At 46.3% G+C, this 26,154-nt stretch overlaps 1 protein-coding gene across 2 annotated transcripts in view; it reads left to right on the top strand.

The window, feature by feature from the left end:
* Window positions 1-24,791, top strand: part of znf438 (zinc finger protein 438) — a 35,156-nt gene extending 10,365 nt beyond the window's left edge. The window contains exons 2-4 of one of the 2 annotated variants that reach the window (XM_071896928.2): window positions 10,954-11,057; window positions 21,752-23,550; window positions 23,814-24,791. In XM_071896928.2, coding sequence (XP_071753029.1) covers window positions 21,785-23,550; window positions 23,814-24,414 — 2,367 coding nt within the window. In that variant the 5' untranslated portion in view covers window positions 10,954-11,057; window positions 21,752-21,784 and the 3' untranslated portion in view covers window positions 24,415-24,791. The remainder of the gene's footprint in view (window positions 1-10,953; window positions 11,058-21,751; window positions 23,551-23,813) is intronic. The other variant, XM_071896929.2, reaches the window with a different exon arrangement.
* Window positions 24,792-26,154: the final 1,363 nt, after the last annotated feature.

Below are 26,154 nucleotides of genomic sequence, written 5' to 3' on the forward strand. Positions count from 1 at the left end.
ACTCCCCTGTGTGTGTGTTTAACTCCCAGCTTTGTCACGTGACAGCGTAGCAATAGGCTTTTTGCAGCAGGACTTACTGGTGATAAGTGTTCTCTACTCAGTGTACAAAGCAAACCTCTGTTTCCTGAGCTGTCTTGTGCAATTTGTGCTGAGTTCAGTGTAGCGCCAGAGCATTTCCCCTTATGTTTCACCTCAGCCTGCGCTTTGCAGAAAGGCTCATTCGGTCAAGACGGTGATCGGGTAATTCAAGCAGAGCCTATGTTTAATTGGAAACCACTTTTTTTTCCCTCCATTGCTATTCTTGCACAGCATTTGAACCGCAGGTCTTTGCACATCACCTTTCTGAACACAAACTCTGATGTAGGTTAAGATCTGTTCAGTGTAGTCGACGCTGCCCCGCAAAGCCAAAGAGCGGTAACTGCGAGAGTAGTGACAGGTTATTCTTAGGGCCTTTTTAAAAAGTCTGAAAAAGTCCTACAATAAACTGGATACGTTTAAAGCCTTAACAAGTATTAAAATGTATTAAGACCTCTAAACTGTATTTATTTTCACCATGCAATGACAGGTTTCTTTGTGCTGCAAGTCCACTGTTAGATTAATATACAAAAGGGTTAGTAATACCATATTCAAAACATCTTTTTTTTCTTTTTTTCATCTCATCTGCTTTACTAAACAAAATTTGGCTTCATGACCCTTACCAATTAATTTCCTGTTGTCCTATTTATATTTGTATTTTCTCAATTATAGTTTCAGAACATTCATCAGCTATGTTCAATCAGAAATATGCTGCTTTACCCAGCTTTGTTTCTTTATTATGGCTTTCTGAAACCTGCAGAAACCCTGGAAAAATGATGTGAAAGTTTATCTCCTGTCCCACTAAAAATATGGTTGGTACAGAAATGGATTATATAGTTTAGTAGCATTTTTAGGCATACTTTTTGTTGATATGAAATCCAAAGACTAGTCCGGATCTTTTACCTGTAAAACAGAAAACAGTAGTTACTGCTGTTTGCCTTTGTAGGGCAGTAATGTCCCACCCCCTCCCACCCTTAACCTCCATGTGAATATTTTTCTTTCTGCTATACTTTACCTATAAATGCCAGCAGGCTCCCTTTCACATTACTGTAGAAATAAGTCCCATCGCCCAAATCACTTCCTCTTCTCTTTCCTCTCAGGCAGGAAGGGGTTACTCTCCATGTTTCCTGTCTAATTCCCAGAGCTCTGGCTACGTTCTGATTGCTTTCTTGATGTTAAACATTCCCAGGCTCCTATAACCTTCTAGCTTGCCTCCACCGTCCAAGAGCCGTCCCAGGTGAACGAGTGGGCGAACCTCCTGTTTTTTAAGGATAAAATCTCTACAATTTTTTTTCTCTCATTGGGGTGGGAGATAGGGGGACTGGAGGGGCGGGGGGGGGGGGGGGGGGGGGTGTTGGGAAAGCATTCTTTCTTCTTTGCATTCCTTAGTGCAAGGCTATGGGAAAGCATGTTTTCCCAACCGTGTTTTGATTGAAATAGCCTTTCTTGTGAAACTGGGGGTATGCAAGGAGAAAAATTGTGAAACGGTACCAAACTTTTTCCTCAATGGCTAATACATTGTGACGGAGTAAAACGCCGTGGGATGTGCTTGTGAGTCGATCAGCGTCAGTTGTCCTTGGAGTCTTCTTGAACCAGAGGTGTGCTGTGTAACTTTACCCAATCACAGTTTTTAAGAAATCTTTCCCGTCAGCGTCATTCCCACATTTCTTACTCCTTCTGCGGTTCCTTCCCACTCGGTTCCCACTCTCCTGAGACACCTGATGGACGGCTGCGTTGCGTTGTTATCTTGTCTGAGTCAATGGAGCATTCACATCAGTCATAAAACAAACCTGATCCAGATTGAGCCAACATGCCTGCGTGGAAGCTGCGGTGTGGATATGACCCAGGAGCAGAGCTGGGCCAAGCCGGACTATATTTAGCCCAGTGATGCTCAGGCTAATTGCCCTCCCAGGCCTAATCATTTCCAGGCTCCGCAGCTCACAAACGACTGGAGGGGAGGCCAAGCACCCACTAACCTCATGTTAAAGAGATGTCGACATCTATGGGGCTGTCAGAGAGCTACACTGACAAGACAAATTAGCACAATATGCTTCCACCTCGTATGCAATTAGGTCTTTCTATAAGCGGCTAATATTGTCGGGTTCAGTATTGCTGTCTGCTGTAGCATATCTCAATGAAGATTGAGCGCTATGTTTCCCCACTACATTATCAGTAATGTAAAGAGGGTTGGCAGCATCCTTCCCTGGCAACAATGCTAGGTTCTCTGCAGTTCATCCTTGCTATTGAGCTCTGCTTGAGGAATCCCTTGTGAATGGTAAAGCTTTAACTTGCCAGCAGCTAATCCCACCCAGTGTTCACACAGGGAACTGTTGCCTCCTACAGTGTACTGCAGCCAGCTTAGCTTCACCATGTGGGCCTAACCTAGGCTGAAAAGAGAAATGCATCCATGCCTCCGCCCTGTCAACTTAGCCTGAGCTATAATGTGGTGTTGGTGGTAAAGTTTACTTTCTGTACTTTCTGCTCAGCTGTATTTTTTCTCACCGCCCCCCTGTGTGTGTGTATGTGTGAGCTCCTGCTTGTATGTGTGTTCACGTTCCTGTAGGGTTACACCGTTTCCTGTGTGGTTCCTGTCCCCCGGCTTGCCCCGGTGAAACAGCGGGCACTTGATGGCCAGGGTCAGGGGGTGAGGGCTTTGTGGTAAGGGGTTGGTAGGAGAAGGGGAGGACTCGCCTGCCCGATACTCAGCCCCAGGCTTCCTTCCTGATCTGGTTCCCAAAGGCATGCTGGGAAACCTGGCTTTTCCAAGGTCTTTTCCATCACACACACCTGGGGCAAGACCAGGTGGACGGACAATGATGAACATGATGAGGGAGAACTTAAACACTTTAATAGGCTATTACTGAAAAGGTAATTTGCAACATCTGCCCTGTAGTCTGACAGTGATTAGTGGGAGTACTGTACACTAAAATAGCAGTAAATTAGACCAATAGTTAATTTGTGCTTTTTGCAGAATGTGCGGTCACAACATTAACAGTGCTGTGACGCAGTTGTGGCCTGAGTGACCGTACTCGTAACAACGTGGATGGTGTCGCAGAGAACGAGAACAACTTACAATACTGGTTAGTAATACAACTATTACTAGACTTGGTTGGAAGAGGCCGACTCACTATCGTGTTAAAACTGTTGTGGGGTAGAATAGAGCCTAATTAGGCTACACATAGATGAATCCTCTTGAAGTTTGGAACTTGAGCTCCTCAAAAACACTCGCCTCCATATGATGTGTGTCATGTGCTGTGCTGTCAAGAGGTGAGCTTGGAGCCAGAGGCAGAGAGAGAGGGAGTGAGAGAAGAGTAAGTGAACTGTGTTTGTCAGCTTTTTAAACCCTGAAATTGATTCTTCTTCTCCGCTCTTTATTCTAATGACAAGCTAATCCCCCTCTCCTGTTTCCCTCTGTTATAAATAGAGCCTCTTATTTCCCCGCTCCGCTGTGCGCTGCTTCTGAAAATTAGCACTCATGATGAGTCTGCGCTCTCAGCAATCAATTTGCCACACTAAGTCCCTCCAAAAAGGTTACCTGTGGCAATTGAGCCCCGGCCACGTAACCTCGAATTCGCCTCTCCTGCCAATTTTTATTCAGCTAATTAAATAAATGGCTTCGTCTGGAGAGTCAGCTGAATGAAATGTCAAAATATTGATGTTGAATAGTTACGTGATTTCAGGGCATTTGTTATAGGGAGCGCAGGGTGGGCGGTAGAAGTGGCGCACGGGGATAAGGGGGCGTGTCGGCCCCAGGGCTGCTTTAATGATATTAGTAGAGATCTGCTTATTTATGAGGCTGTAAGTTATTCATGCTCAGCACTGGCTATCCATCACAGCTGGAGTAAAGTGGTTAGGTTCACTGTAGCCTATAATAGTCGCATAGCTAAATAGTGCCGCTATCAGAATATCTGAAAATCAACTGCTTAGCTCTTCCACTGCCCTGAAAGCATCTGAGATTTTATTACCTGTAAAAACCAGGTGCAGTAACCAGGCCTTGATCCGCTCTGTCATAGATTCCACCAAGGTGCCCGCGAGTCCTTTGTACCATACACAGTATTAATAAGATGATGATTAGCCTGCCTCTCCTCTTTCAAATTCTCCATTTTACCAGGTGCTGCAATGCAAATGGCATGTTTTCTTTAGTCCTCCTCCACTCACCCTGCCTCTGACCTGCCGCTCAGTATCTGAGGTGCGGAGGAATGCTGCCTGCTGCAGGCGTAGACCATTGTTTTTGGTGTAGCAGCTCCCTCTGACCTCACCTCGTACCTCCCTCCTCCTCTTGCTCCGGCTCAGCTCACCTCCCTGTAAGGAGATCCAACTTCACAAGAAACACTGGCCAGATCTGTGAAGAGGGCGCGCGTGTTTCTACCAGGAAGGCCATGTAATGACCTACCTGCCAAGGACCTCTTCCATGATGGGCTTAGAACAAGAACCGGCCTTGGACCCTTGATCTCCCTGAGAAAATTTGAAATGCAGAATGTCACGTGTCAAACAGGGAAATGTAAAAGACGGTTTCCACTGGTCATAGAATTTCTGGAATATCATGGAATTTTGAGAGGTGTATTCCATTTAGGAAAAGTCAGGGCATTTGATAAATTCTCAGGGAATATCAGGGACTTTTACAATTTGGTCACTTTACAGGAATATAGTGGAATGTATTATACTACTTGTTTCACACATTCATTGCATTTGATGGTGGTTTTCAGCTCACACTTCCCAACAGCAAACCCAACTGTAGTGGAAACCAGACTGTTTACCCCTTTAGAACCTTCCTGAGCTGAAAAACAACATTAACAAACCAAGAAGGAATACAATTTTTAGGCCAAGTCATAGCAAAGTCATGGAATTTTATATCAGGGCCATGGTGGGAACCCTGGTAGAAGTGACTGGAAAGAAACTAATACAGACCTATAGTTCTATGTTAATACGAGTAGAGGGTTGTGGGAGTTGTATGAAAATTTGCAGTTAAGGTGTGAAGATTCATAGGCAAGGTTAAGCTTTCACAGTAATTTTTACTTCCTTTAATTAATTAGATACTGCTCAATAAAGACCAGATATGATTTGTACATAATAATGATAGCATACAGGTGTAGAGGACTGAAGTGACTCACCTCTAACTGACCTGAATTTACCACTTGATGGCCATGGGACCGTGCTAAAAATGACATGGAGGATATCATATTAAACCATGGAATACAACCATGTATTTGGATAGGGAAAGAGGGCTCTTGTTAGACACACACGCCGTCTTATTGTGTGCATGTGTGTGTGCTCCTGTTGGCGACCAGGCAGGTCTGCGGTGTGTCTGGCAGGCTGCGGGGTCTCTGGGTTGCTCTGATAGCGCTTGTTCCTTTGAGGCCCGAACGTGCTGCGGATAACGACACCGGCCTCGTCCAGAGTCTGATCTCAGGCCAGCGTGTAATGAGCCAAAGTTTCAGCTGCCAGGACCCGGGCAGAATGAAGATACACCCGCGGTTGATTGGTTCAGTACATCATCAGACGTGTAACATGGGTTTTGATGGTTGATAGCCCCAATACTCTCCGCGCTGGCTCTTTGTTGGCATACAAGGATGCCTGGATGCGCCCTCAGAGAACGAGCCCACCCTTCTTCTCTCCCTCTTCTCCCTTGATCTGCCTCAATTGGCTTCTCCTCTCCCCCTCCCTCCCCGCCTTCCTCTCTGTTCTTTCTGTCTCTCTCCCCCTCCAAAAAACTGTCTTTCTTCTTCCCCTCACCCCTCCCAGTTCCTCGTCAGATCCGCGGGGCCAGATTTTTATCGCTTTTCTGCGAGTCCTGCGAGGGGAACCTTGAGGGTCTCAGTGGGATCAATTTAAAAGGGAAGCGCTTGTCTCTCCTCCTCTCCTTGGCCCTCTCGGCTGATTGGGTCCGCTCGCCAGGAACTCGCAGGCTTTTGATCTCTTCCCCCCCCCTCCCTCTCCGCTGTAAGTTTTTGTCGGAGCTTGGCTGTAAAAAAAAAAAAAAGAAAAAAGTCTCATCCAACGCTGTTCCACTTCCTGAGAAAAGTGTGCCCCATCCCCTTTCACTGCACCTGCGAGAGAGACCGAGTAAAAGTTTTGTGAAACCCGCTGGGTGGTACTACAATCTATGGAGTGATTGACTTCTCTTTGAAGATGTGAGAGCAATCCATCTCTTCAGGTGGAGGTGCGCAGAAGAGGGACTGGTGGTCCTTGGGCAGCTTGCTAGAACAACCGCTGAGAAGACGCTGGGAGCCGCGATGCATAATTCACACGCTGTGGGTAAGCAGTCTCTCCATTATAAAGAGGAGGAAGGCAAGAGGTGGTGCCTGCGAGCGTTCCCATGCTGAGCCGTGTTGAAGTCGCTCCCTTCTTTGTACGACATGAAGAACCGGCGACCCTGCAGCAGGAGGGACTGGACTAAGGACTGTTTTGTCGAGTTGGAGGTTTTTTTTTAGACCCAGGCTTAGCTCACTGTCTGCGGCTGTGAGTGAAATTTTCTTAGCGTACTCTTACATTTTGTTGTGTAATACAAAGGAGTCGCTGAGGAAGGGGCAATAAAGACAGTCAGTCAATGTTTGGACAGGAGCCAGGCCCTCTCACCCTCCCCCTCCTCCTCCTCTTCCTCCTCCTCTGTCTCCTCTCAGGTCACTGGAGGTCAAACTGGAGTTTTTCTTGTCCTACCTCACTGACCTCTTGTCTCCGGGGAAAACTCCAGTCACGACTCGGGATTAAAATTCCGGGGTAAATTTAGCCAAACCAGGCCACAGGAGTTGTTGTGTTTTGTTTTTTTTGGGTTATATGAAAAGAACAGCGCTGATTCCTTGCCAGTTGGATGGAATCAACATTTCTTTGCCAGTGAACCCAGATTTTTGCTGAGCCGCTACACTTAAAGTTGACAGAGAGAGAGACTGAAACTTTGAGGCGGCTTGTATGCGAGCGTCTGTCGCTGTGAAGCAAAGCGCCCCTTACTTTCAGGGCTCTCGGGTCCCTCGTTGATGACATCATCGGTGTAGTGCCGCACTAATTGAGGTTTAATGCTAGAGTAGAGAGTGGAGGGCTGTAATTTTCCCGCCCCGGCCCGGAATAGAGACGACAGCTTTTCATGTGGTTCAGGCTAATTTGGGTTGCAGCGCTGCAGCTGTGGGACACCTCGCACTTTTTGTGCTTCTCATTCTGCCCAGAGATTAAAAGGAAATTTGGAAAAAGAAGCTTGTTTATGAAGTAATATAAAGGACTGTGGCCATGTCCAGTTTCAGATGTAGCCTACTGTAGGAATGATAGAGGAAAGCATAGCTCAATAATCCTTCATTGTGACATTAGGGCACTTGGCGCTTTTTTTGCCCAAACCTAGACAACACAACATTGACATGGAATTTGGAATATATTTTGGTAATATTTTCCCCTGCTTCTGTTGCAAAACCAACACAGCTCTTAAGCCTTGAAGGAAGAAACCCATTCTGCCACCTCTGCCTCGGAAACGTAATCATTTTGAATGTAAAACGACATATGTCACTCCTGCCCCGAGGCGACGAGAGGCAATGTGGTTTATATAGGCCTAGGTAGGTGGAGGAGGAGGAGGAAGAGGAGGAGGAGGAAGCTGGCGAGGCAGCTGTAATACGCTGAATGGCATTTGGTGTGTCATTATGAATGTATGTCCACAGAGCCTGGGCGTAATGACATTCATCCTCCCGCCCAGGCAAACACACACATACACACACACACATAAACACAAACACAGAGCTGTACCTGCTCTTTATCCCATCCGCTATATCAGGGCCTGTATAAACATCAGGCCTGTTTGAAGTGGAAAGCCTTAATCACAAGTGTAATCATTTACATTGCTAGGTGGTTACTGGCCTGGTAAGGGAGAGAGAGAGGGGGCCCTGGATACCAGCAGCTCCGAAACACTGTTCTTGTTCAGGGTATCTGCGGGTTATCCTTAAAAAGTCTGAAACTGTCATAAAATATAATAATCTGCAACATTTGTTTGTTTTGCTACCCTCTCATCACTTTTGGATTTAACACAATAGTGACTGTTTACCCAGTGGACAAAGTTAATATTGCGATAATCTTAAGAAATTATTTTGATACAGATATGTGATATCTGTTAACATATGCATAATCATGTTAAATTATCAAAATGATGTTCAACACATTGAGCTGCACAACAAAACTCTTTAATTTTCAATTAATATTCCCTAATTTGTTTCAGATCTCATTTTGTGAGATTTTAATTATTAGTTGCTTTTTATCATTAATTAAGCCAACAGAATTGTGTAGCACGAGCTCGATATCATTATTTCATCAAGATATGATTCTACTGAAGGACGATAAACGATAATATTGAGTTATTGCCCAGTCCTGGAGAGGACTGGACACAGGTGATCTCTGGGAAGTGCAGAGCAAAACACAAAGCACCAAATTTAAAGAAAACAAGGATATTGTGGTTTCATTAGCTATAGCTCATTTGGAAATAAGCTGTTCTGCCAGCTTGTTGTTTCTTTGTTTTGGTTTTTTAATTGGTCTTTAATTGAATTCCAGGTAGCCTTGAAAAGTTTTGGCTTTCTGAAACCAGCCGATTTTCATTTTCATTCCCACTGTGCTAATCAACCAGTGTATTGTAAATCTATTTTCTAAGGCCTGTTGGCTGCATGATGCTGTGATTAGCGGTCATATGAAGGAGTTTGTGCGTGAAAACAAGAATAAGGAGTCCATGTCATTGCACATTCCGTAACACTGCTTCCTGTAACGTACAGTGTCCTGGGGGTGTTATTTAGAAATGAAAGAGTGTTTTGTGATTGACTCTTAGAGCACACACACACACATGCACACACTGATCCCATTGTAGCAGTCAGGTCTAGCTGGGCTAGCCTGGGCCAAAGCCTGTTAACTCCAATTCAAAGCGTAGAGGTTGGTAATGAGCACTGTCAGAGTTGACATAACGACCTCCCGCTCTGGGGCTGAACACTGGAGTCAGAGAGAGAGAGAGAGAGAGAGAGAGAGAGAGAGACACTGTAAGTTCACTGTTTAAATTCCTCCATCATATCCAGCTCCATTATGGCCATTAGGCTAGTGTTTTGGAAGTTGTAGCCCTACTGGCAATCAAAGCTCACCTAAAGCATTCTAACTCATAATTAGCGTTTGCATGGATGATCTTGACTCATATGATTCATAACTGTGGGAAATTATAACGCTCATCATTGTACCTTATACAGAAATTGGATTCAGCCTTCTCTTCATGTAAGAAGTCAGCATTGGTATTGGTATTTGCATTCTACTTTTCCACAAATTGTTTTCATACACCATACCACTATTTGACTGTAGGGTTGGAACCTGTAATACCTGGTGGGAGTGGTCAGAGCTCCAGGTAAATCGGGTTAGCTTGGAAAGAAAGCTTAGGAAAGATTGCTTTTAAATTTAATTCCCCTCATACCCGGAATTAATTTCAGTGTATCTTGATGCTCTGGTGACATTGGAGGATTTCAAGTATGAATTTGGTTTTATTTCAATGCAGCTGCTTTGATTGATGTTTCCTTCTTATATTTTGCTTTGATAAATAACTTGTCACCGTTGGAAATGTTGGAAACCGTGTTCTGAGGTATTTAATTAAAGGCTGCTTTCAGTTATTGTATGCCTAAGTCACCTCAGATAAGTGTTGGCCTACTCCTGCCAAAAATAAAGTATGAAGTATGAAAATGCATTTGTCCTCAAGGTTAATATCCAGAAGAGTGGTTTTGTTCAAGATAAGCATTTTCCTATCCGTCCCAATCCTGGCTCATTAGAATCAGGTTGTTTAGAGTAGATTACTCGCTGTGTTGTCTGAGTTCAGGCGGCACGAAAGACAGCCACCGCATTCCAGCATCGCGTGTCCTGGACTCCCGTTTCTCAATAATTTATCCAGACAACTAGAATGATTATTCTATGAATATGCACTGAAAATTCCTCTCTTGCACTCTCTCTCTCTCTCTCTATGTCAGTCTCTCTCTCTCTCTCTCTCTTTCTCTCTCTCTCTCTCTCTCTGTGATGTGTAAGTTTGTGCATGCGTTCAAGTGTGTGTTCAAGCGTGCGTGCATGTGAGCAAACGCGTAGGTGTGTGTATGCAGCTCTTTACCCCCTGAAACAAAGGAGGTGTCAGGGCGAATTAGCCCCCCTACCTGACTGAGCAGCCAGAGAGCTTAGAGATGCACCACAGGTTCTGCTGAGTCGCACATGAACCGGAGTGTCTGCTTCGCCCCCTCCACTTTTCCCTCCTTTGCCCCCCACCCCCCTTTTCCACTCCTGAGGTGCTCTAACAAGGTTGTTGGAAGAGGATAAGGCGTGTTAAATGAATAATTTACACAGAAGAGCGCTCCTTATTTATTTAATACGGCTGGATCTGACTGAGTGGGCAGCCTGCGTCCCCAACCGCCTAGACACTGTTGGCTAAACGAGCTCTCGCTTCGCTTAATGGAGGGCCAAAGCGACAGGCATTTAGACCGGGGAAGGGGGTGCATGGGAGAGAGAAGGAGCTTGTGCATTGTGTGTGCTTGTGAAACAGGCCATGCATAACTGTCCTAGTGTGCGAATCATGTCGCTGCCGAATGTACTTTGTCGTCGCACCATGTTACGCGTTACACCTTGACACAAACAGATCGCGCGTGCGACCCTCCACCTAATTCGAGCATGTCTCTAGGAATTTATGGGATAAATTAATGCTTGCCCTACTGTTGCACTCATTGTAAGTCACCCTGTATTACAGCATCCGCTAAATGCAAAAAAAGGACACCCTCTTGTCTGTACAAATTGCTTAATTCCTTATTGAGTTTTCCTGAAACTAAAGGGCAATTTCCCTGAAACTAGGTTCATGTGATTGTGTTTGTTTGGGGTGTTCAGTTTGAGGGTTCATGTTCGCTGTGTTTCCAGGGGAGCGTGGAGAGGGGGGGACAGGACCACAACCCCGGCACCGCCCCGAAAGAGGAGGAGCCGCAACCGAGGGAGGAGCTGAGGAGGAAGGAACCATCCAATCAGTGAGTACTTTCGTTTAATTTGGGTTGAGCATCAGTCGTCTTCTGTTGTTGTATCTTACAAAGCTATTGGGAGACACAGTCATAGGCAAGGTGAGTGATCTAGAGAGCATTAGTGAATGTCAGTCTCGTTCAGTTATTGAACATCCATCTTGTTAACATACAAGAACTAGAGGGAAAAAAATGAGAAGAACGGTCCGACCAACCAGGTTATGGTCAGATTCCTCTCTCTGACATCCAGGGTTGTGACTCTTTCTCCTTTCCCTGCCCTCTCCTTCTTCTTCTCCTCCTCCTCTTCTTCCTGTTGACAGAGGTTGACAGAGGCAGCCCTACTCAGCAGGAGCCGTACGGGACCACAGTTCCTCTCTGTGTGTGTGTGTGTGTGTGTGTGTGTGTGTCTCCCAGGAGAATGAAATCCCACAGCTCACATTGACCTCATTATAAAAATAGCTCATCTATCCAGCCATCACATTTCCCTCCATTTCCCCTCTCCTCCTCAATCTCTCTTATACGGTGATCCTCTCTGCTTTCTACTCTACTCTCCTCTCTCTCTCTGTCTCTCTCTCTCTCCCTCTCTCTCTCTGTCAGTGTTTGCACTGGACTTAACGTGAGATTAAAAGCTTATGTAAATCTTCGTAACAGCAAGGTTTTCCCTGCACCTGTCATTACCAATCTAGTTATAATCTCGGATCGTAAGATGTCTTTAAATCATGAAACGTCTCTGGATAACACTAAAGACAGTGTTTACCTGATCTATTAACATCATCTCTTGAAACATGTTACAGAGTGAAAGGCATGGTAGTTGTTACAGGCCATTCCGCCCTCCTTTCCTTGGGCTTCCTCTCCTCTCTACCTAGTCTAGTGCACTGCGGCGCCCCTTCTGCCAGTGGAGTGAAATCCCCCCATTGGAGTGAACAGCGCTCACGTCTGGTTAATTTAACAGCAGCATCAGTGATGGTAACAGTCATTACGGTCCAAGACGGGCTTTGATCCTGCCAGACAATGTTTCCCGTGGTTTTAATGCCCAACAAAGACACCTCAGCAGCTGCTCAATTTGTGGACTGTAACTTCTCCTAGACAGAGAGAGACACAGAGGTTTCACCTTTCCCTCATCCTCAGGAATGAGAATTGCTCTTTGGTAAATTGTTTTTTCTTTTTTCTTAGACTTTATTTAGCCAGGGAAAGGTGATTGAGCATTCACGCTGTTTTGCACCAAAGCCCTGCTTTACATTCACAGTTAAACACACATTCACACCTGGGAGCTGCTGAATGCAACCACAGCACTGTTGGCCATTGAGCAACTCCACTGGAGCAATTTGGGGTTAAGCACCTTGCTCAAGCTTAACTACCACCTCAGCTGTAGTTAAGGAATAGGAAAGAGGAAGAGGAAAGAGCTTCTAACTTATCTTCCCTACCCAGAGTTTCCCAGCCAGTTTGGGAATTCAAACCAGCGACCTTGAGGCCAGAAGTTCACTTCTCTAACTACAGTACCGCCTATGGGTGTGAGTTACCATGAACTGATTCCTCTGCCTGTGTACATGCTAAGCAATAATGTACCTTTTGCTGTCCACACAGCTGCCCAGCTGATCAAATAATAATTCTGCATTGACAGTGTAAGGTTACAAGTTACCACCAAGCTCAGGTGTATTTGTTTGTACTTTGTATTCATCCTGTAGGGTTTGTCTCTCCTTTTTAATAGTATCTTCTCACCTGCATACCCAGCAGCTTACCCACCCCAGAAAGGCCATTTTATGCAAAACAAGAACAAGCTGCCTTGCATTGACCTGCTTTTAGAAGCCCAACCTCACCTCGACAGGAGGAGAAGTGGTGGGATCATCTGCATATTCTTTTGATCTCGCAGCGGGTCTCTAGGAGCAGACGTCATTAAGGAAGTTTGCAACGACATTCCCTCGCTCTCGCCGCGGCTGAAGCTGCACCAAGTGCCCCCTTCCTTGCTATTGCCCTTCACTCCAACGCAGCCCCTTCAAAGTCCTCTGCCTTGCTACTGCCCTTCACTTCAAAGCCGCCCTAAGTTGGGTTGAAAGCCGAAACCACTCTTGTCTGTCCTTCACCGCTAAGCTGACGTGTGTTTGTGTGTCTGTGTTGTGTTGCCCTTGGGGTGGGTTACCTCCACCCCCCCACCCCACCCCCACCCCCACCCCCCCAATCTCATCTCTTCTCCTCCCCGCCTCGCTGTTTATCTGTCTCTGGGCTCATCACGTCCCTGAACCTGCTCTAATTAGCATCACACACAACGCTGTTTATTTACTCAGGTACCGACAGGAGGGGAGGGAGGTGAGAAGAAAGGAGAGAACGAGAGACGGAAAAGGGAGAAAGACAGAGAAGGATGGGAAGAGGAAGAGAGAGGGAGGGCTAGAGACAGGCAGACAGGGAGAAGTGATTCAGAGAGAATCAAAGAGCTGCGAGAGAGAGATGGATGCAGGGGGTAATGATAGTTAGGAAGACATGATACAGAAAGTCGGTAAAGTGAGAGAGATAGAGAGAGAGAGAGAGAAGTTTTCCGCCTCTCCACGCCTCTTCTCTGCCTTTTCTACCGTTTCATCTGAGATGCAGAGTGCCTAAAATTAGCAAGCCGGCAGCTTCCTTCCTTCCTTCCTTCTAGGGCTCCCATTAAATGAGTTCTCCTATTGCGTTGAGTGATCATTAAGGTGGGACTGGGAACGCAGGTGTTTTCTTAGTGTCCCAGTGAAGGTTGCGCTGGCATCACTTTTCCTCCAGCGGGGCTGAACGTGACTGAAATTCTTTTGCGATCCAACTCTATGGGAGGGTTGCGTTTGTGTGTGTGAACAGGTATTCAAAGAGCATGTGAATATATGTGTGAGAGTGCATTTCCGCACATGCCACATATCTGTTGGCAGGGATGAAGAAACAAATTAACAAATGACGAACACTAACGACGAAGGGAGATGGACAGGGGGATTGAGTCCTCTTAAATCTCCCCACAGACTGTGCAATTCAATTCATCATATTGTGCGACGGTTAATGTCGTCATACTATATGACAAGGCTGCATCCTACGTCACGTCCTACATCCTACATTCTGTGTCCCATGTCATACATTTGCCGATGACCCTCTTTTAGACTTTGATGAGATGTTTGTTGTCTGCTTCCACACCGGCCCGCCAGGACATCCCGCATCTTACGTCCTACATTCTGCATCCTGCGTCCACCGGTGTCCTCCTTTTCACGTTTATCTACTTCCGCACTGGCACACCAGCATATGATCATTTGCTGCCATGTTCTTGTCGGTCACTCAGCGGAATAAACTCACAACCGCGTTCTAACACTAGCCAAACTGCATGATTATGCATCAACATTTCAACTTTTTTAGAGCCTACTATTGTTCACGACCAAAGAATTTACCCACAATGTCAACATTTTGTCTGGGATGTCTGTGCCCCCTGCCCTCCCAGATTTCTCTTTCCCCTATCTATCTCCACTACTAGATCCCTACACCCTATGCTTCCTAACATCTCCCTGCATTGACACACTTCAGCCCTCTCCCCTTTTTGTTCTTCTTTTCCAGCCCACTTCCATTTCTTCAACAGTCTTTAGTGCTGTTTGACCTATTCAGGAGGGTCCAAATGTCACGGCAGAGGGAAAGGTCAGGTAAAGGTTTAGTTTCGAGCGCAGTCCGGATGGCTAACACAGTACCGGCCGCCCAAGGGCTTCACGTTAGCCCATCAGACCTTGAACACACACACTATACGCACATTTACACACACTGATGTCACCTCCATTCCACGTCGACACCGCTCGGCTCTGAGCCGACAGCCACGTCATCGAAGTGAGCGTGTGACCGATTGTTTGCGTGTTTGTGTGCACGCTCATCTGGTTCGTCTGTGAGCGCGGATGATTGAAGACATGACAGCTTCCCGGGAATGACACATGGCCTTGTTGGACGTCGGGTCAGAGGTCGTTGGTCGTCAGGGGTTTACAGCATCCTGCCTCGAAAGGGAAGTGCTTCGTTCTTCTTTGAGGGCCAAGAATTTCTGGAAATTACCACTTCTCAGAAATCCTTAAGCTATGTAAGGAATGTTTTCCACCTTACCTAGGTATATCTATACCTGGAAAAGAGATACGATGGATTAGCGTATTTTTTAGATGTAAATGTCATTGAAAGCAAAACGCCTGGAGTCTCGGTTTTGCGTATTCTATTCGAGGAACGGCGGGTTTTTCTGTCGTTAGCAGTGGGATTTCTCTATCGATTAATCTACATTCCCATGCAGGGCAGAGCGACGGGGTCCTAATTGGAATGGATTTCTCTCTCCCATTGATTTGCTCAGGTGACAGTGGATGACATACGGTCCTGTGTGTGTGCATTTATGTGTGTGTGTAGGTGTGTGTGCCATGAATACCATATGATGTTCTCTCTTGCAACACCTTTTTCTGTTTGTTGTCCAGTAAAAGGGTAAAAGGAGCAGCTGTAGACTACCATATTTCCATTTTTTGTGTGTGTGTGTGTGTGTGTGTGTGTGCGCATACACATGCACAGTCTCCCTCTCCTCCTTGGCCCTCTCACTCAGCAGAGCTCTGGGATGAAACAAGGACTTCTGCAAACACTGATTTCATTTTCCCCCTGACCGCCTTCGCTCCTGGGAGAGAGAGCCTTGTTCCTACTTCTCCTACACACCACACACACACACACACACACACACACACACACACACACACACACACCTCAGGCTGGAGAATATCTACCCCTACAGAGGAAAGATGAGTGCTTAGCATGCATGCAGGAAGAAGCAATCGAGCACAGATAGCTCTTGAGTTCACTCAGGAGGAAAAAAAATGGAATGATCTGATTTCCTCTTGGGCTGCCAGATCCATGAAAAGCTTTTTTATTGTGTTTTCATTCTGGCTGGAGTTTTTGACAGTTCTAAGAGAACAGAGAGAGGGATGAAATTTAAGTATTTTTACTCTTTGTACCTCTCTCACTCTCTCTCACGCTCACTAATCCCAGTGGCTGTGTGTGTGTGTGTGTGTGTGAGAGAGAGAGAGAGAGAGAGAGAGAGAGAGAGAGAGAGAGGAGGTTGGGGGAACATGGCCGCTGGACATGGCTTCTCACAGCCGGCTGGCCCCGACCCCCCGCGATCTGCCCTCTTATCTAGCCCAGATCCTGGCCTTTCATCTGGGCTAAAACCTGGGGGAGCTTGGCCTCTGCTGGGTGTTTAGCCCTCCCTCCCACACACACACACACACACACACACACACACACACACACACACACACACACTAACTTCATTCCAGACCCCCTCCATCTCCAGGCTCTATCTTTGAGTCCCAGATGAGCATTGCTCTCACCTACAAGGGAGATAACAAACCTCTCACTAGTCTGCTCCGCTTCCCCCCAAGACTTCTCTTTTCCTTGGATGTCTTTTTTTTGTATTTTATTTTACTATAGAAAAAAAACATTGCCTGTCTCCCTTTTCCCGTTCTCTACTGTAAACAAGCACTGTCCGATGGATGACATTTTCGCATGGGAAGTTTTCTCGGTTGTCTAACCCTTCTTGATATAGACCAGGTTGTCTTGTCGTTGGGCCCAAGCCGCAGTCTGCATAGTTTTGGAGTAAAGCGCTGGACTCCGCAGTTTAAACAGTGGTTGGCCAAGTGCAAGAAAAAGCGGAGAGGAATCGGAGAATGCATCAGGGATGCTACCAAAACACAGCGTTATCCATGTTTTGACATTTCACAAAACGGAGCTGTCACTGCTCGCAAAATCGTATTACTCTGTAACAATAGGCAGGTTGTTTCGGCTGGCTAGCCCATCGGCCTTGGCTGCACCGCCTCTTCATGTGACCCAGGTCCAGTTTTGAGGGTGTGTGCAGAATATATATATATATATATGTGTGTGTATAGCTTCTTGAGTACATTTCATACCGTTTCATTTCATATCCATTCCATTCCAGGTGGATGCCTGGCCCGTCCCAGCGCTGCCCTCTTGCTCAACCCTGACCTGTTTCCAACATAAACAGCAGGACCTCACCTCTCACCTTCTGGCCTTACCTGATAATCTGTCTCTGTGGATCCAACCCCCTCCCTCCCTCTCTCTCTCTCCCTCTGTCTCTCTCCTGCAGCCAGAAACCAGGTTCCCCTCAGTCTAGCCCTGACCTCTGACCCCAGTCAGATTAGAGCGCTTGGCGTTTCAAAGCCAGTGGCAGATTGAATGGCGTCTGTGACCTCCCCGTGCATTTCTCCCAAGCCCCACTGTGTTATTCCCCACAGAAGCAGGACATGGCCAGTTGAATCATAGTAATAGTAAAAGTTAACCATAGGGGTGCAATGTCTAGGTATCTTCAATCATTGAAACAGCATCTGAGACATATAGGCTAACCTGATTCTTGTCGTGTATTTGAACACGGATTGATGTCATTGTTGTGTATTTGCACAACAATGACTTAGTATTCCCTTAATCAATGAAAAATCACTATTTTTCAACCACAACAGCCTCATGTTGCCTTTGAGTGGAGGCTGGATTGAATGTAGAAGAAAGCTGGGGAGGTTAATCTTGGTAAACCCTCATCAACATATTGCTGTTTTTATTTTCATCCTACTCTTTCTCGTTCTCTTTAGTTTCAATAGCTGGGATTATATGCAGCCTAATATTCCATGAATAAGTGCAATAATACCCCAATCAGAATAAAAATGCCTTCTGTAACCTCAAACAGAATAAACTAGCCCACTCTGAGTGCAATTTTGTTTAAACTATATAAACCTTTTGATAATCGATTCAATAGGAGAATATTAGCAGCTAATAGCCATGTGAAACCAACTACTCTCTCTGGTTTGAATACATAATATTCTTTATGTACATGTTGATCCACTTAGATGAGTTTTTGGGAGAGTCTAAAACATGGAGAAACAAAACAGACCTGGTCCGCGGGCAATACAGCTCTCTTTAAAAGATTTAAGAATTTTTGAATGCCTCAATAGTCAAAAGGCTTGAAAGAATGGCTGCAGTTACATACATACTTTTTTGATATGCATAGTTGAATAGGTGCAGGAGGAGTGTATTCTGCTGAAATGGCTGCTTAATTAAAAAGAACAGAAACTTAAAAATTGTGTACAGAACACAATGCATAGAACGCAGGATTTTTCAACCACGCATGTCAAAAAACTTTTTATTCTGATTACACGCTTCGATGCATGTAAGCACACAGTTTATTAGATCAGTTTATTCAGCGTTCATGTCGACAGTTCATTTAGAAATTCAATTCATTCGGGATGATAAAACATTCTGCATGTAACCGTAGCCGCTGTCTTTGAATCTGTTACTCTACTGTCGGTAGTTTGACCGTCGTGTGTCTGCTGTCCTCCCTGCTGTTTCTAGATCATTGTGATCAGATGCAGGTGTACAGGCTGGCCTCTTAAGCATCTGCGGCTCTCTGGCTTTTTTCCAGCCCGTTTCCCTCTTTTCTCCCCGTCTCATTTGTTTTTGAATGCTGCAAGAATCCGCATAAGAAAATGGAGAATGACGATGATAGGGCGGGTTACTCCTCTCCTCGTCTCTTCCTCCCTTCTTCCCTCGTTCAGGTTGGTCCGTGGCTGAATGGGCGAGGGAGAGAGTTGTTAACATGCTCATTAGATGGAGGCGCACGCTGAGAGGAAGATCCCAAAACGAGAAGGGAAGAGGGAGGAGGGGATGCAGGGGGAGGGAAATGATGGATGGATGGATAGATGGATGGATAGATGGAACGATGGAGAGCTTATAGACCGAGGCCTGTAAGGAGGCATTCTCACTGCCCCGTTCTGTACAGTGAATAACCAGATGTGTCATCATCACCCACACACACACACTCACCTGCCCCATCAGCGCACTTCCTGTAGTAGAGCTCTGAGAGTGTGTGTGCGTTTGTGTGCCCATGGTGTGTGTGTGTGTGTGTGTGTGTGTGTGTGTGTGTAGTACAACTGTAGTTCACACTGGAGGGTCGACACTGGGTCGACCACCATTAGGCCAGCACCGTTTATTTCCATCTGAACTAATCACTGTGGCTTAATGTGCCCAAAGACCAGAGGAGCATCTAACATCTGACCATAAAATAATGGGTCTTGACTTACAGTTTTGAGGACTCAATATCTCGTCTCTCAATCCAATTGAGCCATTAAGATTATTTTGAACAAGTTTCATTTTCACGACTCACATCTGGACGGACCCCTTTAGTGTGAAATGGGCAAGGTTACAATTCCTGACAGTGAGGAAGTGAAGACTGGCAGTAGTCAGTGCTAGTGAAAGTTGAGCTCACAGAAAAGAATTCATGACAAATTGCTGAATGAAAAGTGAGAATAAGACTTGTGTGGATCACATCACAGAAATGTCTTGTGATGAAATGAAATTCAAATCCTATGATCATACAGTGATATATGACTATTGGAAATTATTTTAGCTTAATAAATATTGGCTATCCGGCTCCTTTTGCCTCTTTTTATGTCCCTCCACCATGGTGGGACATTATGTCATAATGGTGGCGTCTGTCTGTCTGTCTGTATTTAGACACATTCTTGTGAATAACTCAAGAACAATACATGACAGAAACTTCATACTTCCACCACAGGTTCCCCTTATAGAGCAAATGATCTTATTAGATTTTAGAGCACCTTGCTGCTATGTACCTTTGCATATTAATGAGGACAATCGGTGGGACAGTTAGGCAGCTCAAGTGCCTCTTGTTGATTGTGTTGTGATAAAATGGTGCACACTTACAGACTACATTGAGGGTCGTTGTGGATCCAATTACCTCATGTGCGATCAGTGCTCCTTATCTTATCAGCTAAAGTGCACACCTTCCCAACATCATGACAAGAAATTCAATAAAGTCCCATCGTCTAGTGTGAAACGCATTGTTTGTTTGTTTGGGATTTCAGATGTCTTCTAATAGCTTAAATGGAACATTCCCCTAAACTGTCTGGGCTCCCACTGCAATGGCTTCTAGCATTCCTACTTTTCCAAGTGGAATGAGAGAGAAAGGTGTAAAGCTCCACTTGTTTTAGCGTGGAATGAGTTGGTGTCAGCTGACGTCTCCGCTGAATCGCCTGTGACAAAAGGATTATAGGCGCGCTGCCTCCTTCTACAGCTGTTGACACACACCTTTTTCCCCCTCGTGTCCAACTGTAAACTCTCACATGATGGAACGAACCGCCATGGGTTGCCTGTCTGGGCCAACCCCCCCCCTTCATTCTCCTACCCTCTATAGCCACATCAAATCCCCGGAGGAATCCATATCCCACGGTTTTATTCCACCCAGTGTTTCGGCCAAAGTCACAGTCGAACTGGAATCAACTATCCACACAGAGAGGGAATATCTCCAGCTTTATGGAGTCGTAATGCGGTAGGGGTACTGTATAAATAATCTCTCCTCACAGAAATACTTCCAGCTGTTAAACAATATGCCCTTTTCAGTTTATTTCTCTTTTCTTCCCCCTCTTTTTGAACCTATAAAGCTTCTTGCCCACAGTCCTTTGAAAACGAATAGTGTTCTTTTTTTTCTTTTTTTTTTGTCAAGAGAAATCATGTTGCTGAATATTTGCCTTTTGTGACACATCCAGACTGTTGCGGTTTTTGTCGATTAGTATCACAGAGTGAAGTTGGAACTATGCCCGTATCAAAGGCTGCTATTGAAAGTCAGATCATAATGTGAAATTCAAACCTCAAAATCTGTTTACTATTAGGCCCTTTTGAAGCATTCCACTGTAATCTCTCCCTCCTTTTGATATGAAGATACAGTATTGATATAAATGAAAGGTTTTTTACCATTTGTTTTTTAAAGCCATACCTGTGGCTTTTGATTGATGAATGGAAACTGTAAAAAAGATTGAGATAAAGACTCAAAAGATTCATTCTGAGGTTAAACACTTACCTCATAGGCACAATTCACTAGTGTGTTTTTTTGCAACACAGTAACATTCACAATGGCAAGATACACTATTTCAAAGCATCACCCCCGGTGGGCGACTGTGAAACATTATTTGTGAGTGTGGGGTGAAAGAGTGAATCCAGGGCTTTGTCGGGGGCAACCTTAGTGCCTTTGGCCAGGCTGCGGTGCTGGTCAGTGTGGGGAGGGAGATGAGAGGGAAGCCCCTCTTCATCTGGTAAAGATCCTGCCCTTGGGCGGCTTTCACGCTCCACTGGCTGATCCTTCCAGGAAGTGAGGGGGGGTACAAGGAGCACCCCGCCGAGCCCCAGCATGAACCACGGCTGCATGCTGAGCCCAAATCAAAGGGGGCACTCTGTCCTGGGCCTGGGGGGAGAGAGAGACTCTGCTGTGTGTGTGTGTGTGTGTGTGTGTGTGTGTGTGTGTGTACAGAGAGACATGGGTAAATGGGCAGCTTGTCACACTCCTGGACATGCCTGTGTTTTTGACAGTGTGTGTTTCCTTCTCTTCAGCTTGGGCTGTACTGTAATGACACCATTAAAGAAACTGAGGCCCTCTGCTGTGAGATCCTGCTGCATTAATAGTAATAACCTTGGCAGAATACAGCAGGAGGTCATGTAGTTGTCTCGGTTATTCCTAGAAATTATGTTGGATCAAAAAGAGATTTTAGACTGCAATTACATATTATGTTGCAATGCTGGAAGTCATTGTTGATGTGGAAACTTGATGTCTGATAAGAGCAATTTAAGGCTGATTAGGCTAGTTTCAGACCAATAACTACAACCCTGTTTTTGTTTTTGTGTTCCAGTAGGCAGCCAGTGAGTCCAGCCCTTCATGCCAGATGAAGAGCCTCCAGTTCCGGAGCATCGCCCCTAAGGCCCCGGCCATGGTGCCCTCCCCCTCCCCTGCGGTCCTGTCCTGCCAGCCTCCCTCTGCCCTCCCCGAGGCTACCACCGCCTCCAGCCCCAAGTCCATCATCGTGCCCACCCAAAACTATGCACTGATGCAGATAGCGGGTCAGGATGGCACCTTCTCCCTGGTGGCGCTGCCCCCTTCTGTCTCCTCTCAAACGCCACAGCAGCAACAGCAACAAACCCAGCCAATCCAAAAGAACCTCAAGTTGCCCATTCCCAGATACCAGCCAGTGAGGAGCAAGGGGACCACAGAAAAGGTGAAATCACCGCCACCAGCCACCAGGGTGAAAACGCCTTCCAAGGTTGCTGTGACAACACGGATGAGGTCGGTGGCGGTGGGGCCGTCATCAGCGATGAAGAAAAATCAACTGGAGTCCAAGGACACAAAGGAAAACCTGGTCCTCAAGGTGGAACCTTCAGAGCAGGTAATCCTGATTGATCCGGCCTCCTCTGAGATTTCCGTCACAGCTCTGCTCCCAGACAATGCTGTCCTATATCCGGGCTCTCAGTTGGAGCGAGCACCGGATGGCTCTGAACGGCCTGCTACAACCGGCCTTCTCCAGAACCTCCAATACCCCCCTGCTACTGCCAAAAGCTCCCCAGGCAAAGCCCCGGAGGAAGGGGGTAAGACCACACTGAGGCCGTGCCAAACCAAGCCTGCCGCAGCCCAGCCTCCAGGCAGTATCACTGTCCTGTCCCCGGCCATCTTCAGCAAAGCGGTCCAGATTATCCCCTCCCCACCCAAGGGCAAACTGCCCATCCTGCCCTACTCGAAGATGAAGAGCACCCTCATCCCAGCTGCCAAGCTCAGCACCTTGTCCCCAGAGAAGAAGGGTTTCTCCAGCCAGACGGGCCTCAGCAGCCCCTTAGATCCCACAGCCAAGACCCTTGAGACAGCTGAAGCCTTGAGTCACAACCAGGTGCCAAACTCCCTTCTACAGCCCCAGGCCAAGACCACACTCCTGCCTGTGCTGGGAGCCCTCCAGAAACCACCTGGCAAGAAGAGGGGGAGGAAGAGAAAGACAATGGAAGACATCCTAGCATTTGAGGCGCGGAAGAAGAGGTCCTTGTCTTTCTTCCGTAGGAGGGTCCCCGAAAAACCCCCAGTGGTTGTTCCAGGCTCCAAACAAAAGGAAGTTGATATTTCGAAGAAGTACCGCAGCATCCGACCCAAGCCCATGCTGGTTATGGAGACGGTTCCCCAGCTGGTTAGCTTGCCTGCCATTACCTCAGATGGCCAAGAACAGGAGCTCCTACTGGGTCATCAGCTCTCCGCCACCACAACCAAGGCCCTGGACTGTCCTCCCCAACCGGCCCCGGTAACCCTCCACCTGAGAGGCGCCTCCCATCAGAGAGTGTTCATAGGCAGCCGTCCGCTTCACCGTTGCCCCACCTGCAGCCGCTGCTTCCAGTTCAAGCACCACCTCCAGAGCCACATGAACAGCCACACCAACAGCCGGCCCTACGTCTGCCCAGTGTGCCGCAAGGCCTACGCCCACTCCGGCAGCCTCAGCACCCACATGAAGCTTCACCACTCGGAGGGACGCCCGCGGAGGACCCTGTGCTGCGAGTTCTGCGAGAAGGCCTTTGGATACGTGGGAGTGTACTTCAGTCATTTGAGAGAGGTGCACAAGGTGGTGCTGACTGTGGAGCCCTCCATCAGCCAGCATGAGGATGATGTACCTGTTGAGGGGTAAGATTATGAATGCTTAGAGACAGATTTCTCAAAAACACATTTCAGCATTATTTCATTGTGACCATGACCTTTTAGCTGTTTTTTGGTATGGATATCAACATAAAGATAGATGAGAGGGCTAAAGAAATTGATTGATTGCTAGATAGGGCCTCTATCATGGAAAAGCAATTTTATCAACACTGCCTCATAACAAAGTGTTGAATAAGCAGTGATATATTGTTTCATTCTTCCATTGTTCATCTTCCATATCGCTTCCCCAGGGCCAACTCACCAGAGCCGTCAGATGAGCAGGGCCAAGATCGCGAAGACCCGGTGGAGCTGCAGATTAAATGCGGCCGCTGCCAGGCCATCACGCCCACCTTCGCTGACATGAAGCTGCACTTGCTCTACGTGCACGGCGAGGAGGTCCAGGTGCCGCTGCATGACGGCCAGGCCCTGCGGGGGGGCCGCGAGGCTGAGGATGAGCTAGTGAAGCACGCCGCTCACTACTGGCGGCAGCTCAACGAGAAGCGCAACCTGGTCAAGTGCGGCAGCTGCGACGAGGAGTTCTTCTCCTTCTCCAAGCTCAAGAGGCACATCCTGTCCCACCACCGCGGAGACGGAGGGGAGGGGGAGGACGGCGGGACCCCCTCATCACCGGACGGCGGCGGAGGCCTCGGGGTCCTTGCGGCAGGATCGGCCTTTAACTGTGTGCTGTGCAGCGAGGTGTTGGACACTAAAGAGGGGGTGATAGAGCACTGGAGGAGTCGCCACCACTGTGAGCAGCCCGGCCTACTCTGGGACGCCCTGAGGTCCTACTCCGGCCAGGGAGAGGGGGAGGCGGAGGGGGACCTGGACACTCCTGCCCCGAGCCCACACTAGCCAGCCTAGCCCTTGGATGGGCATCGAGCCCTTCACTGTGGCTCTTCCTCATACACACTCAGTCCTAACAATAGTCAGTAGCACAGGGATGGAGAGTTTCTCTCATGTGTTTTAGCACTAGTTTCATCTTTCACCAACTGAGGCATTTGACTTGTTCCTAAAAAAAGGGGAAAAGTACATCAAGCCAATGGTGAAAATTGATTTTTGTGCTACAATTCATGAGGGATATTCTCTCTAGATCAGAGAATCCAATTTTATAAAGTATATTATTTTTCATGTGGTTATTTTGATTGCACTGTTCAGTTTTTGGAATTCATTTTGTTTGGAAGTATGTATTTAATATCCTGTTGGAAATTAAATGATATTTTTTTCTACTGCTTATTTAACTATGTCATTAAAGGGTAATTTATAACCTAGCAGACACAGTAAAACTGTTAAAATACTGAGAAATGTAAATCTCATAACAAGGGCATACTGTCTACTGTCACACTGGCAGACATTTCATTTATTGGCCTTTGATTATTATCGGTTGAAAAATCAATCACTGTACAACCCTTCTATGTAACATTGCTCCAGTAACAGAAATTCAAAATCTTCAGTTATGACTTGAACTTGTTGCAAACTTTCACAGTCCCACTGAGGGCAGTATTAGGGTCCTCTTTCAACTTCGACCCAGGAAGGAGCACCTTCTTAACCAGCACCCAAGTGACATCCTTGTGGCCTTTCTGAAAAAATCGTATCCATGCGTCATGTGGCTCATAATCAGCATGGTCCTCTGAAGGCCAAGTTTAATCTCCTTGACTTGTTAATAAATGCCTATATGTGTTTTCTGTGATATGCCAAGGGTCTATTCACACTAGTGATTGTAGAAGTGAATTTTGCTTTTAAGCTTTTAACCACTGACAGAATACTATCTGTTGATTTAGTAAATATGCGAAGGAAACCATCAAACTGCCTACCTATTGTTGCCAGCTAATGTACGCACCTGTGGAATTGTGTGCACCCAAACTCTGTAAGGATAGAGTTGATCTAAACTGTCGTCAAGTCCAGAAAAATATGCTATTTTATACTCTAGGCTAATACAGAGGTCTTTTAGTATATTTATGCTTGTGGTTGGTCGTTGAAGAACCAGCACTGAGACTTTTTTTTTTATGTTCTGTTTGCTTCTTCTAATGGGGGGATGCTTAATGTCTTGTTTCCTGGTCGGGAGGCCATTACTACATGGCAAGTAGCTGTATTAACATGTCTGTGTGTATCTTTCATATGAGAAAAAAAAAATCACAGGGTCAAGTGAATGTACCTTGAATGTTTTAAAAACCCTACCAAATTATACATATACTATATAGACTTATATAGATAGAAGAATATATAGATATATTGAGAAAATATATATATTTACATAGAGTAACTAGTGAATCAGCTGCTTTGTCCTGTCACACAGTGGAGGAGGGAAACAAGAGATGAATATATCATTGCCAAAACCGGCAACAAAAGCCATGTAGAGCTGTCCTTATGTGTCTGACACAAAACCTAGGACTGTGAATGAAGGGCAAGTCATTGATGCTCAGATATCGCACTGAGTTGGTAAAATATACTACTGTTCATAGAACGCCATGTCTGAGTCTGTTCCATCGGTGACTTGTCCTTTGTTTCTAGCCCTAGACACAAACCAGGAAGTGACAGAATTAAGGGTCAGACTCTCCTTTCCTCAGTTAGATGAAAAAATACATGACTGTCAGC

The sequence above is a fragment of the Centroberyx gerrardi genome, chromosome 22, assembly GCF_048128805.1.
Source record: "Centroberyx gerrardi isolate f3 chromosome 22, fCenGer3.hap1.cur.20231027, whole genome shotgun sequence".
NCBI lineage: Eukaryota > Metazoa > Chordata > Actinopteri > Beryciformes > Berycidae > Centroberyx > Centroberyx gerrardi.